The 15,885-nt window shown below is 36.1% G+C and overlaps 1 protein-coding gene across 1 annotated transcript; it reads left to right on the forward strand.

Moving 5' to 3' along the window:
* Positions 1–5,732: 5,732 nt before the first annotated feature.
* LOC113323217 (potassium transporter 11-like) lies at positions 5,733–9,977 on the forward strand. Its single transcript, XM_026571501.1, has 8 exons — positions 5,733–6,574; positions 6,816–7,041; positions 7,162–7,407; positions 7,716–7,766; positions 7,891–8,142; positions 8,233–8,400; positions 8,495–8,749; positions 8,874–9,977. Exons 1-8 carry the CDS (start codon positions 6,434–6,436, stop codon positions 9,926–9,928), a joined length of 2,394 nt encoding a protein of 797 aa, XP_026427286.1. The 5' UTR covers positions 5,733–6,433; the 3' UTR covers positions 9,929–9,977.
* The last annotated feature ends 5,908 nt before the right edge of the window (positions 9,978–15,885 follow it).

Consider the following 15,885-nt stretch of genomic DNA (forward strand, 5'->3'; position numbering starts at 1 on the left):
TTTTTCAAATATTGTTCAATATTTATGTTTTAGTTTCTTATTTGTCCATTTAATATTTATGTTTTAGTTTCTTATTTATGATTTAAGTTAACTATTAAACTATTCAAAGTATGTTAAGTATCACAACAAATATTAAGTTTTAATATTTGTTTAAACAATTAAATGTAAGATTGGATTAGGAATATAATTAAGCTTAATTTTCAATTTTTATTTGCAAAATTTCAAATTCAACTTCGCATTAATCATTGATAGTCATTTTACAAGGCATAAAATAAAACTAGACAATAATAATTTGAAAGATAGATTTAAAAATAAAAATTTGGAACAATGTTCTTCATCTTGTTAATCTTGTTCATTTCACTTAACTTCCAATGAATGCACTCATGAACGGAGTTTCCTTTGTTCATCTTCTTCGTTGGCTTCAAATTTGTTTTGCTTTGATTTTCCTTTCCTTGAACTTTTCTTTTCCTTTTCTTAGTTGCGGTTTTGACTTGGTTAATATCCAAAACTTGAATACTTCTTTACTTCTTACTTATTTCTTTATAACTATCACATATCTTCTTAGCGACACCTTCAAGCACTACTCCGGAAAAATCTAGTTGCGTTGCCGAATCAAGTAGGGCTTGAAATGGTGCCATTTGGAAAAACTTCAAAAAATAAATTAGAGTATAAAAAAATTTGGGGTAAGTTTTGAATTTGAAAATTACCCATTTATAAGCGATAAAGAACTAGCCGCAGGTGCTAGAGATAATATCGAGCGATATTCATGGAAGCGCTGACGATATAGTCTTTATCGCTAGCGTTATAGTCAATATCGCTCGCTAAGATGTTCGTCGCTCAGTGGTTTTACCATAGCGGTGCAACTCATTTGGCGTACTAGGTGGCATGCCGAACAGTTTTTTTTTTTTTTGGCATGTGCATAGGAATAAGCCTTAAAAAGGTGTTTCGACTGAAAAATACATCCCCATGTGACAAATGTGTGAGAAAACAAAAATAATTGTGTGACCCTGAATGAATTGACTTTTGAGACATAAACATAACAAGTGATTCTTTTGAATGAGTTGTAAAACTTCCTGCTCACACACCAGATGTTTTTTCTTTCTTTCTTTCTAATAGTTGATTGTATCATTGTAATATCACCCAACTCTTTAGGTTTCAAGAAAAACGATACTTTCATGCTATTTTTATATAAAAATAAAAGATGGAAGTATAACTTTTCCCGAACCAAAAGAAAAGTATAACTATTTTTATGCATGGATAGTCATTTTTGCCTTTTTTGATGAAACTCGGTTGGACCACTCTCACGGGTTAACAGTATGCACGGTCAATACAAAATCATATTAATTTGCATAATCATTTCATTTCATGCAACACAAAAAAATTAACGCAGTTTGGTCCTCCAACATTGATTGAGTGCGCCATCTCATCTCATGCATAGGTAGAAACTAGCAAGCCACATAGTTTGGTCCCGTCTGCCGTACTTCTTATATGCATCCCAATTCTTGTCCGGTCGTAGTTTAACTGATTAATCTTTTGAGTCAATTTTATTACACCATGTGGTAAAACTACCAAGTGGAAGAGTTCCGATACTGAATCCACTGATTCTAACAAGACCCATTATCTTGTTAGAATGAGCATCATATTATCATAAGTCAAATGCAATAATAATCAATTTCTTCATTATTATTGCGGACATAAGAGTATATATCTCGACGTTGAAGTGCCAACTGATACATGCATGTGGCAACGAATCGATTCAAATGTTGTGCAGAAAAGAGTGACCATGGCATGATCCACCTGCCATCATCAATCGAATCCAATAACTTATTACTGAAATCAGCTAAATGGTCAGTTAGTACGGTTTACGATCAGTTGGAGTGGGACCCACAACGACTTTTAATAATTGATACTGGCCCACTACTACTTTCAAGATTCGTCTTACTTAATTAGGTCCCACGTTCATCCTTATCATTAGATCAAATTTGGAAAATCACGATCAGAATCAGATCAAATCATTTCAACTCAATGAGTTTTATAATCTCAAATTTTACCATGTGTCAATGTAGATCGGATACACTGGTACATATTGTATCGGGGAGATCTCAGTTTCAAATATCGGTATGATATCGGTTCTAAATTTATATCTATGATTTTTATTGTTTCATTTCATATATCGACTTAAGATAAAAATATCATTGATTTTAGATAAACAAAACAAGTTCATTCAAAACATAAGAGTCACCATATGAAATGCAATATCGGTTTTAAATTTATATCTGTGATAATCAAAACCCCAACCTCTTGTTAACACCCCGACCATCAATTGAATCTCACCATTGACATTGAGAAGAAAAGTGTTTTAGGCTGAGAAGAAGGGTTTCTCAAAAAATTTCTGCTGAACATTCGATGAGATTTAGGGATTTATACCTTCCCTTCACTTAAAATTCCTAAATTGCCCTGATGTTCACAGCAAATTCCGAAACTATCACATATCGGAAAATCGGTTGTATCATTTTCGTGTATATCGGCCGATATTATAGGCAAAAAATCATATCGCGATATTGATGTTTCCATTTCGCTCTAACACCGGTATCGATAATATTAGCGATATTTCGGCCGCTATGGGCGATATTGACTACACTGCATTGTGTTTGTTTTTTCCTGACTCATTTGAACTGTCTGAGTCTGGCTCGTCTGTGACTTATCTGGATCCGACTCAATATGTTTGTTTTTGAAGTTAGAGTACTAAACAATATGTGAGTAACTGGTTTAGTCTCATAAATCAGGAGTATTTTATTTTCTGACTGGCTGGCTCAAACAGGCCTGAATCAGGAATTAGATCTGAGTCAGATCGCGAGTCAGATCTAACTTAAAATTAAAAAACAAATAGTCTAACATATAACTTTTTTTTCCCACAACAAAGGAACCTTTCATTAATAGAAATTCAAGGTTACATTGGGTTTAAATTAGAAAATTAGAAAATACAAAATAACAAGAACATGCCATACTAGTACAACACCGCAATATCCGACAAGAGAAAGAGAAGGATTAACGGAACATGATGAATACAAGCATGAATAAGAACCGATTGAATCGGTGGAATAATGGTTTTTATCGGAATTAAATTCCAACCATAAATTCAAGGTCTAACATATAACTTAGGCCGCGTCAATGGCTGAAGCAGATTCAAACGCCCCGTCAACTTAACATATAACTCAAGCCGCGTCAGTGGCTGAACCAGATTCAGACGCCGAGTCAACAGGTAAATAAGACAAACAAACACACTCTATTAATGTATTGAATCCCTTCTTACACTTTATTTGTTTACTCCTGACTCATCTGAGACATCTGGACTTGATTGAAATCACCTGATTTAAGTCAATTTTGACTCAATATGTTTGTTTTGAGCCTGATCCAACTCAACTGACTTAAAAACATGTGAATCATTGGTTTGATTCCATGAATCAGGAGTACTTTATTACATCATTCAAACGGGTCCGAGTCATGAACTAGCCTGAGTCAGAAATCGAGTCCGATGCAATTCAACATTGAAAACAAACGTATGGCAGCTGACTCGCGACGAGTCAGGAGTTGACGTAGATTCAGATCGCGAATCAGATACACAACAAACATGATCTTAGTCTATTATCACTTCATTTTAAATACACCAATTTACTAGATTTTTTCTTTAATGAAAACTAATGAGAAAGTACTGGTAGAATAATCAAATTATGGAGCCAGAGTATTTAGCCATGATCTTATTATAAAATTTCAATTAATAATACAAATCAAATTAATGACTAATAAACAATTACTTACTAGGGTCGTACATCCAGGCTTAGGTATGCTAACACCAGCCCAGACAAACCTATCTAGCTAATCTAATCTAATCTTACTTAATAATTATTTGACGTTATGATCATTCATTTAAAAAATTACTAGTCACTAATTTCATTTCAAGTAAGTATTATTTAAAGTTAATCATATTACTACCATTTTTTTTCTTTCTTTCGTTGCCGGCTATATGATCTTAACCAATTAGTTAAAGTGTTTTCCTCATCACCTGGGAACAAACATTTCAGTTTTACATAATAAATCTATCATCGTGGGTAGATGAGAAGATAAACGACTATCTGATTTGATGAATCATCTCAATATATACGGGAAGCGATAAAATTATTTCTCATACCAACTAGATTAGACGTGTAGCTAGTAGAGAATTGAGTTCATCAATTTCCACTCTATTCTTGTAGGCACAGGTTAAACGAGTATTATTAGCACAGTAATAGTCAATTACAGTATTATGTAAATAAATAGTGGTCAAATTTGAAGGCAATATTACTTACGCACATGAGTTAATTGTGGCAACAGATGATTTCAGCCACGGCATGTCCATATCAAATTAAGGGCCGGGGATTTGCCACGTCACAAATCTAGTTGGCAGCAGCATTTAAGCAAGCATATTCGATCTGCTCGGTTTATCACGTACCAATCCTTCTTCTAGAAACATCTCGACCATACGTTCGTTCTATGTGTGCATTTTTCTTTTTAATGTAAATGTATTGGTTTTTTCATGGTGATGATTATTCCATATACTTAGTCGAGAAATATTCATTTTGGGAGCGTCACTGTCATTTTGATATAAACATGTTTTCCTCTTACTAAATTCAACATTTAGATTAGGTGATACATTTCTTTCGAAATGAAAAGTTATCCAAAATGAAACAAAATTATATTGCAATTCTACCTATCAATTGACTTCCTGAATTAGTAGGATCGGAAATTAACATCCTAATCCATAACTTTGTGTAAACCAATACTCCTTCCTTCCATTTTGGATGATGTTTTAGGGTTTTTTTTTTGTTCCACGATAACTTGAAAGTTTTCATATTTTCCCACAAAACTACCAATGACACACTAACATTTTTTCTTGGAACTATAATTTTTCTTTTTGGCCAATTACAGAATGGTTGTAATTTTTCTTTTTGGCCAAGAAATACACCTCTACTGCAATGGTTGTTTGCCAGGATGTTGGCTTTTACTTAGCTATATTGGAACCTGGGAAGCACGGACACTGACAAGGGACACAGACAAAGGGATCGGCAAAAATCCAAAGTCATCAGGACACGAACATGTCTATATATACGTTAATAAAATGGTTTTTATATACTAAGATCATAGTGTTATAATATATATCAAATACATTAATCACGCAAAATACATGTAAAAAATTCAATTTTATGCCGTTAGGTTAGCTCACTTATAGAAAAATTAACTATTATACTGATTTCCTTGACACACTAAGTTACCAAACTACTAAAATGAAGTATAAAGTTCTACATGTGTGTCGTGTCGGTGTCTCACATGCGTCGTGTGTCCATCGCGCGTCTGACACGGTAAGACGTCAATACTGATGTGTCCGTGCTTCACCTATTAGAATTATAGCCAACCAAAACGGCCAACCATTTTTTTATTTTATTTTGATAATGCGAAAACTAGGCCTAATACCCTACACAAACACAGCAAACCGGGCTGGACCACTGCCAAGCCCGGTACGCCAGCCCCACTGCTAAGCCCGGTCAACCATTTTTTTATTTTATTTTGATAATGCGATTGTTGTGCTTTTCTGTGTATGTGTGTGTGTGAAACATAAATAATAAAAAGATGCAGTGGTAAAGAGAATATACTGTAAAAATAAAAAAAAGAATAAAAAACAAAACTTGAATGAAAATAACAACAGAGTAAGAAGAGAGACTGACCAACTTTTAATGGCATCAGAAACAAAACAACAACAACAAGTTTTTGTCTCTTCTTCTTCTTCCTCCCCACTCACACGTTTTAACAAACAAACCCCTCTCTTTTTCTTCACGCTTAAATTATTACAATCAATCTCTTCTACTTATTAAATCTCTTAGATTCCATCTTTCTTTTTCTAGTCTCAGATTTCGATCTTTCTTTCTTTAGATTTTGAACAGAGATTCATGTATAGATTTGGTCAATCCTTTACTTCTGTGAATTAGCTCAATTTTGATTCTGGGTATTCATTTTTGAGGTCTGTTAATGGAGGATTCTGTATAATAGTGATATGTAATTATTAAGATTTTTAACTTTATTAGTAAATCGATACTTTTTCCATTTTAAGCTGGACCCACTTTGTAATTTAAAGCTAAGATTTCTGGGGAAAAAATAGAAAAATTGAAAACCCAGATTTTATCCTCAGCTGTTGTTTTCTAGCAGGAGAAGAGTAGTATTTTTGTGGTGTTGCTGTAACAATAATAAGTTGAAAGTTTATTCATTTCATTCAATTTTCAGTGGAGAATCAATAATTGAAGAAGATGGGTTTGTTTGCTTCAGTTTCAATTTCAATTCATTCATCAAATCAGTAGTGATTCAATTTTGGATTTTGAGGGAATTTTTAAGTAAGTTTTGAGTGATGGAGACAACAAATTCAGTACCACCACCTATTGATGAAGAAAGTACGGAGAATAGAGGTAGTATGTGGGATTTAGACCAGAAACTTGATCAACCCATGGAAGAAGAAGCTGGAAGGCTCAAGAATATGTACAGAGAAAAGGTATCACTCATTTCACCAACCCCTTTTGTTCCTCTTTATTAATCTCTGTAGAATCATTTGTGGACACTCTAAATCCCATTAGTAGTCTAATTACACCAAATTTTGATTGATCCATAGTTCATGTCATTGGGTCTTTGTCTGTTGATCAGTAAATTGGGTTGCAAACTAGTCTTAGACTGGGAATTGGGGGTCTAAAACTTGGTCTTAGTGTTGATGTGCTTTTGTATAACCTTTTTTGCAGAAATTTTCGTCGCTGTTAGTATTCAGACTAGCATTCCAGAGTCTTGGAGTGGTCTATGGAGACTTGGGAACATCTCCTTTGTATGTCTTTTATAATACATTTCCTGATGGAATCAAGGAGTCAGAGGATGTTATAGGAGCACTATCGTTGATTATATATTCTCTTACTCTTATTCCACTCATCAAGTACGTCTTTGTTGTGTTAAGGGCGAACGACAATGGTCAAGGTGAATATTCATATATCAACTAGTATATCCCTGTGGCTGTTTTTATTATTTCTGTTTGGAAAGAGTCTGAGTTGAGAGGGTCAAAGGTTATGTGATTAAAATTGTCTAACTATGTTGCAGGTGGAACATTTGCTCTTTATTCACTACTATGTAGACATGCAAAGGTGAATACTATTCCGAACCAACACCGGACGGATGAGCAATTAACAACGTACAGTCGTCATATATTCCATGAGAAATCTTTTGCGGCTAAGACCAAAAGATGGTTGGAAGCGACAGCATTAAGGAGAAATTTACTGTTGATTCTTGTCCTTGTCGGGACATGCATGGTTATTGGAGACGGGATCTTAACTCCAGCCATATCAGGTCTGATTCCGATGATGCATTAGCAATAACATATTTGTGTGTTTGATTTCATTGCCAGTTATGAGTCATAGTAGTGGTAGCACACTAAGGTAGCATTTATTCTTTCAGTTAGTTGCATTTTCTACGTTCTTTGCTTCCCTTGTGTCAGCAAGTAACCTTTATGTTTGATTAAAATCTCTTCTGCCCGATTACGTAATCAGTCGCATGACCTTTTATTAGAACTTGTTAATGGAGCTCTCTTTCACAACTCTAAAACAGAAAATTACAAAAAGATTCATTATACTAACTAGTAACTACTGTTCTTTCAGTTCTTTCGGCTGTTGGAGGAATCAAGGTAGATCACCCAAAGATGAGCGGAGGTACCTTTCTATCCTGATACTAAGACTATACAACATGTTTTCATGATGAGCAATTTCTATTCCCGTCGATCACTGTTTTCTTCATTGGAAAGATGGGTGATAGTTTTGGTTTTCTTCTATGCAGATGTAGTGATAGTTGTTTCGGCTGTCGTATTAGTTGGCTTGTTCAGCATGCAGCATTATGGAACCGATAGAGTTGGATGGCTCTTTGCTCCAATTGTCCTACTTTGGTTTCTTTTAATTGGAGGCATTGGCGCTTTCAATATATGGAAATATGATAGCTCAGTTCTAAAAGCTTTCTCTCCAGTCTATATTTATAGATACTTCAGACGAGGAGGTTGGAGAACCCTTGGAGGAATCATGCTCAGTATCACTGGTAAGTAACCTTAACTATTCTTCACATATCTGGATATGTTTTACAGGCAAAAACTCGATGAATTCTAATGAAGATACGTAATCTTTGCAGGGACAGAAGCTCTATTTGCTGACTTAGCCCATTTTCCTGTATCGGCTGTTCAACTAGCTTTCACGATGCTCGTGTTCCCTTGCCTTTTATTGGCTTATACAGGACAGGCTGCTTACATCATCAAAAATCAGGACCATGTGATTGATGCATTCTACCGTTCCATACCACGTCTCTCCCAAACTCTTGTGTTTGAAATTTTGTAAGCAATTACCTGCAGCAAGTTAAGTTCTTATCTGATTAACCTCTGATTGGTAATTTTCAGAAAGCATATACTGGCCAGTGTTTATCATCGCAACAGGAGCAGCTATTGTTGCAAGTCAGGCCACTATATCTGCGACTTTTTCAATAATCAAGCAGGCTCTTGCACTTGGTTGTTTCCCAAGGGTGAAAGTTGTTCACACATCAAAGAAATTCCTTGGGCAGATATACATACCCGATATTAATTGGATTCTTATGCTTATGTGCATTGCTGTTACAGCAGGATTTAGAAACCAAAGCCAGATCGGAAATGCTTATGGTGAGTTTATATTTTGCCTTTCTTTCCATGCATTTTTCCTCCTTATCGAAAAACATCCTTCATGTGGGAATCAGAGGTTTCAGAATTTAACATATGAATAATATTCTGTTTTGGCCACCAACAGGAACAGCAGTTGTTACAGTTATGCTTGTTACTACATTTCTTATGATACTTGTAATGTTACTGGTATGGCGGAGTCACTGGATTCTGGTTGTGATCTTCACCGTCTTATCATTAATCGTTGAGTGCACTTATTTCTCAGCAGTACTTTTAAAGATAGATCAAGGCGGTTGGGTTCCTCTTGTGATAGCTGTAGTTTTTTTTATCATCATGTACGTGTGGCATTATGGGACAGTGAAGCGTTACGAAGTTGAGTTGCACAGTAAAGTATCAATGGCATGGATACTCGGTTTGGGACCGAGCCTAGGTTTAGTACGAGTCCCAGGTATTGGACTCGTGTATACTGAATTAGCAAGTGGAGTTCCTCACATCTTCTCTCACTTCATCACAAATCTCCCTGCAATTCACTCAGTTGTAATTTTTGTCTGCGTGAAGTATCTCCCTGTCTACACAGTACCTCAAGAAGAACGGTTCCTTGTAAAGCGAATTGGACCCAAGGAATTCCACATGTTCCGGTGCGTGGCCAGGTATGGTTATAAGGATCTCCACAAGAAAGACGACGATTTTGAGAAAAAGCTCTTTGAAAACCTCTTCTTGTTCGTTAGACTGGAATCAATGATGGAAGGGTGTTCAGATTCAGATGAGTACAGTTTATATGGTCAGCAAACAGTGAGGTCCGGAGATTCCCAGTTAACCGAGAACCGAAATATGATATCTCTGAATGTGGACAGCACTATGACTTCATCAGGAGACGACGGCATTATACCTGCGCAAGCTTCAGCACTGATAGCTGCAAGCAATTTCTTCAGTTCAGCTGGGCAGACAAGTCATCAGTCGGAGTTGGATGAGATGGAGTATTTAAAAAGCTGTAGAGATGCAGGTGTAGTACATATACTTGGGAATACGATAGTAAGAGCAAGAAGAGATTCGAAATTCCTGAAGAAGATATCGATCGATTACATTTATGCTTTCTTAAAGAGGGTTTGCAGAGAGAATAGTGTAATATTCCATGTACCTCATGAGAGTCTGTTGAACGTCGGCCAAATATTCTATGTATGATATAAATTAAGATTCATAGACGAAAAATAGTTGTATTATTGGTACTTCATTTTAAACTTTTCGCAGGTCAGTAATACGGTAGTAATCTATCACTTTTTTTTTCTTTATAAGAAAAAAGAGTAGCTAGCCCAAACAGCAGGACAACTAACTTAAGGTTACAGAGAAACCTTCCACTGGGATAGCTCTAGCACCAGGTTGAGAGGTCAAATTACGTTACATAATAGTTATTGTGCATAATATCCAACGCATCAAAAGACTGAAGAGAGATAGTTTGCATTGTGCATCATACCCGACACATCAAAAGACCGAAGAGAGATAACTGGTGGAGGTTAGGGCCCTTCCAGTTGAGGGTTTCAAGATAGTCTGACCGAATACAAAGTTTTTCCAATCTAATTGTCGATAAGTTTAGGTGATGGTCAACTTTGGTTAAGTTGTCAAGGACAAAATATATAACTTCAACATTTCCTCCCCTCTTTTGGTGTAATCCTAGGTGAAATCTTCCTTGTACGCGCTGATATTCCTTCTGGATTGCTTTGAGAATGGAATTTTCTTGAGCTTCAAAGTGTATGTTGGCTTTGTGAAGCTCTTTCAATTCCCCCATTCCAATGCTAGTTTAGCTCCTCTTGCATCCCTGTTGATTATAGTGGTATTGTCCTTGTAGTTTCTTGGTCCCATGCGGTTCCCTGATGAAGACATGGCCAATAAAGCAAACTTAGTGTAGAGGAGTTTTCCACTAGTAGCATCATGCCAGGAAACTTCCATAATGTTAATGCTGATAGTAATCCCAAATTTTTCCTTGTGTGTGCTTACGGATCATTTGTCATCAGAATCCATTTAATATTAGATATTATTTAGAATGTGCCCTAGGTTCTGCATCACTCGAACAGAGATGCTGAGTTATCATGGTTACAATGGTATTAGTATTAGGTTTGGTATTTCTGAATACAAAGTCACATTCCAGATAAACTAGCATATAGTGGCAAGAGTGATATTCCAACTTGAAATCACAGTGTTGGCCTGGAACCATTTGTTGAGCCAATCATGGAAAGAGGAGGAATTTCCAAACATTTGGTGATGTATCAATATTTCAGAAGCAGCAAGATAAGACATAAAAACATGAGTGATATCCTCTTTAGCACACTTGCTGAAGTTGTAAATAGGGTCAATATAGTGAAGAATGCTGGAAGTCTTGATATTTGTAGGTAAGATGTCATGAGCACATTTCCAGATAGAAAAAGATGGATAACTGGGGAGGTATCTAGTTTCTAGATGTCTCCCCAAGAGGTATTGCAGGTGTCATTAGCATACTTGTCAGAAATTTGCTTGTCATAAAGAGATTTGACTGTGAAATCTCTCTTGATTGACAAACTCCAGATGATGTTATCCTCAGTGTCACTGTTGTGTTCAATGAGTTGGATAGCATCTTGGATAAGAGATCCAAGTTTCTAAGAGATTGGAGAGTTCCATTCTCCAGTGTCAGTGAAAAGTTGATTCACAGTTATAAGATCAGGAGGACACATAGGTGGCTTAGATAGACTAGAATCCTGACCCCAAAACCATTTTTCCTCCTATATATATATATATATTTGAGTACCATTCCCAACTTTCCAACTATAGTACTTTTGGATATTAGCAATACCCTCCAAGATACCTTTTCAAATCCAAGGGAGTCAGAATGTTTGGGTTTTGTATCCATTCTAGTGTCATCAAAGTGAGTTGCCTTCGTAGAGAAAGACCACAGGGATTGAGGCTCAAAGATAAGTCTCCAAGCTATTTTGGTGATCATTTCATTGTTGAAGAATTTCATATTCTTGAATCCCAGACCTCGTATCTCTTTAGTTTTGTTGACAGCATTCCAGGAAAAATAAAATAAGCCTTTTGAAGAATTTTCCAGGAGTGCCATTAACAAGGATATCCAAATTGGTGGTAGATATGAATTGATATATAATATTGCAACAGGTGCATTAAATCCCATTTGAGTCATGATACTCATCAGAAATTCCTAGTTTACTCTGTCAAAAGCTTTTTCCATGTTAATTTTATACCCAAAATTCCGTTAGAGCATTTCTTTCCATTTCTGGTATTCACGTGATATATGAGCTCATGGGCAATAACAATATTATCAGAGATTTATCTTCCATGAATGAAAGCAGATTGGAAGGGGGAAATGAGTTTGGGAAGGAGTGGTTTAAGTCTTTGGGCTAAGATTTTAGAGATGATCTTGTATGTGGTGTTGCATAGAGAAATGGGTCTGAACTGAGATAGTGCAGTATGGTTGTCAGTTTTTGGTACGAAATATATGAAAGTTGAGTTCATTTCTTTTAGGATGAAGCCATGCCTGATTTTTTTTCTGAACCATGTCAATGATGTCCTTGCCAACCACTTCCCAGTTTTCTTGAAAGAAGTTAGGAGGGAAACCATTAGGACCAGAACTCTTATCACCATCCATAATAAAGGGAATGCTCTTTATTTCCATAGCATCTGGGATTAGCAGTAATATTTCATTTTAGATTTGGTGATGGTATTGGGTATAAGGTTGATGATGTTATGGTTAATGGTTATGTTTTCAGCAGTGGCCATAGTTTCAAAATGGTTTGTGATACAGTCAGAGATATCCTTGAAGTTATGAAGCCATATACCATCCTCCCTTTGGATTGAATCAATTATATTTCTTCTGATCCTCTTCTTGGTGGAGTCATGGAAAAATTTGGTATTTCAATCCCCCAATTTAATGAACTAATCCATGCTTTTGGTTTTCCAGAAGCTTTCTTGAATATCTTGCCATTGCTCAATTTTGGACTTAGCTTCTTTTACAGCTGAGCCTCTGTTGAAGTCAAACTGGTTTGTAGTAATCCAATCTAGATATTGAATACATTCCTCCAAGTTGGTTTTAATGTTACCGTAGACAACTTTATCCCAAATCTTGACTTTAACTTTGACATCTTTCATCTTTCTAGCTAAAGTAAAAACAAAAGATCCAGAGTGTCTCTTTTTCCAACATTAAGCAATAATGTCTCTGCAATCTTGGTCATCTAGCCAAGGACCAAAAAATTTAAAAGGGATTTGGCAAGATCTCCAATGGGGATTGGTATTGAGCAGAATAGGATTATGATCAGACTCTGTAGCAGAGAGGTTAGAGATGTTAGAGTTGAGAAAGATATCTAACCAGAAGTCAGTAGCTAGGCCTCTGTCAAGCCTTCGCTCAGTAAGATGTGTACTAATTCTTCTATTACTCCAAGTGAAAGGACATTCAGTGTAGCCAAGGTCAGTAAGGTCACTAAGCCTTCAGAGGAGTCTATACAGAGTCTTTTTTAAGAAAACCCTCCAAAAAAGCATCAATGGCATCAAATCAAAGATCATCCAACTCTAATAGAGGAAGACTAGTCGTGAACATTTCATCATCATCTTCTTCTTCAAAGCCAACATCATCAGGGTCACCACCTCCTCCTCCTGGTCCTACCATGAAATTCCCCCTAGTTTATGATCATAGGTCTTCTTCTACGATCAAGTTTTCACAAGGCTACCACAGACACCACATTTTAACCCACTTGCAAATATCAGAAGTAGTGAGAACATCATGGAAGGAATCAAACTAGGATATGACATTGCTTTCTTGAACTTAGTTATGAAATTCCATAACATTGTTGATGCTCAAGAGTTCAAGGAGTTTGAAGATACGGGTTATGATTTAACTAAAATAAAACAAAAATTCAATCTCCTGAAAAGAAAAGTTGAACAAGAGAAATTGCTGAATGTTTTTTTTGTTAAGATCATTATGGAAGGAAAGTTGATATTAAGGCTTATGATAGTTATGAAAAGCTTTCGTTTGCTGTTGGTGAACTCTTCAGAATACCTCTTGCAGGTAGCTAGTACTACTATCTTAATTTCATTTCAATGTTTCTGTAATATGGATCATCCTAATTTTAGCGGGGTTTATTAGATGGTGGCTGTGAATATACTCTAGTTTATTTCAATGTTTCTTGTGCTGGTGCCGTCGTATCAGACCTCCAGTCAAGTAACTGATGAATGCATTCCGATTCTTTCTTGTGTCAATTTGCATTTGCGATTTAGACCTCAGTAGTTAGCAAATGCATATAACTTATTTCTACTGAGATTGCAAAAAAGAACGAGAAGAAGTACTCCTAGACACCACATACCTGCGGCTCCGTGAGTCCATGTCATTTGCAAGCATAATTTATTTTGTTACGGTCAGATAAGAAGATGGTCCATGAGGAATCATAGTATGGTATGGACATACAATAAACATGGCTCACCTGCATCTTTGGCTTTCCTTTATGCAAAGAGTTTCCTTTGTCAGAGATTAAAACCAAAGAGCCTCTTCGCATATTCCAGAGCTTATAGTGGATATAAACAGAGAATTGTTTGTTTTTATTGTCATCAGATGGAGTGAGTGAGTGAGTGAGAGCTTACACAGAAATGGTAACACGGTTCAGCTTTAACGGTCAGTCAGACCCCATCACATCCATTTAAAAATAACTACCCCATTTCTTCTTCTTCATCAAAGTTGCATTTCAGAGAATCAGAAAGAAACCAGTCTTCAATTAACCTCCCAAGAAGCATCATCAAATGGCATTAAATCTAAGATCATCAAAAAAAGGAAAACTGGTCTTGAAAACTTCTCCTTCACAATCATCAACACCTCCTCCTCCTCCTGCTCTTAACTTGAAATTCCCACTAGTACAGCATAAGTCTTCTTCTTTATCTCCCCAACTTAAACTTCTCCATGATCAAGTGTTCACAGCACTTACTCAAACTCCTCACTTCAACCCACTTGCAAAGCTCATCAGACAAGGAATCAAACATGGGTATGATATAACATTTCTGAATCTAGTCATGAAATTCCAGAACTTTGTTGATTCTGGGTGAGGTAGAGAGTTATGAGAAAGAGTTTATGGAGTTTGAAGAAATGGGTTATGATTTAACTGAAATGAGAAAAAGATTCAATCAACTGAAAACAAGAGCTGAACAGGAAAAGGATTTGAAAGATGAAATTGACAAATTAGATGAAGAGAAGAAACACAGAGAAGCAACATTTGAAATCAAGGAGTTGATTTTGATGGAGCTTGAAGCGAAGTCTGCAAGGGTAGCAAATGAATTAAAACTGGAGAAATCAGAGATTAAGAGAATTGATATTAAGAAGAGAAAGATGATGAAAAAATCAAACGTGTATGAGAATGAGTTTAGAAAATTAGCTAATGAATTTCCACCATTCCATGGTAATGTAATGTATGATGGAGATGAATGATCAAACTGGATTCTGTAACTAGAACTTAGAAGCGCTAGAATGTGATGATCATGAATGAAAATATGTTAATCTGTTTTTGGTTGGTGTGGTGTTCTTATTTTTGTTACCTTTTTCTTTCTTGAACCCTGATTTCCTAATCAATCAGACAACATGAAGTCTCTAAAACTCAGTATAACCCACCGGAAAAAGGAAGAGGAAACGGGAAATGTCGCCTGAGAAGAAGAGAAGAAAAATGAGATCGGTTTGACTGGCACAAAAAAGTTTGACTAATTGATGTGTCACTATGTTATTGGATGTAAAAAATAAGCAGTTCCACGTCCATTTGACCTGCTGACCACCCCGTTTAATCTTTAGTTTCTCCGGTACATTTCAGGTGGTCTGCCGTCTCCATGTAACCGGACGGCAACAATTAGATAGATACCTCATCCCTCTCTCCTCAGAGCATGGCTCTGTCTTTAGCTTTCAGTTAAAGATTGAAAAATTGTCAAGAGATGATTAGCTTAGCTGGTTTATCCATTTATAGTGAATGGTAAAGTCATTGCTCAGTAAATACAAATTTCACAGAAATGGTAATGTGGTTGACCCTGAACCCATTACTTGTACTTCAAAACAACCCCAACTGAACCCCATCTCTTCTTGTTCTTCTTCATCATACTTGTATTTGAGATCACACTGATTTTCAGTTTAACTA

Source organism: Papaver somniferum, chromosome 1 (genome assembly GCF_003573695.1).
Source record: "Papaver somniferum cultivar HN1 chromosome 1, ASM357369v1, whole genome shotgun sequence".
Classification (NCBI taxonomy): domain Eukaryota; kingdom Viridiplantae; phylum Streptophyta; class Magnoliopsida; order Ranunculales; family Papaveraceae; genus Papaver; species Papaver somniferum.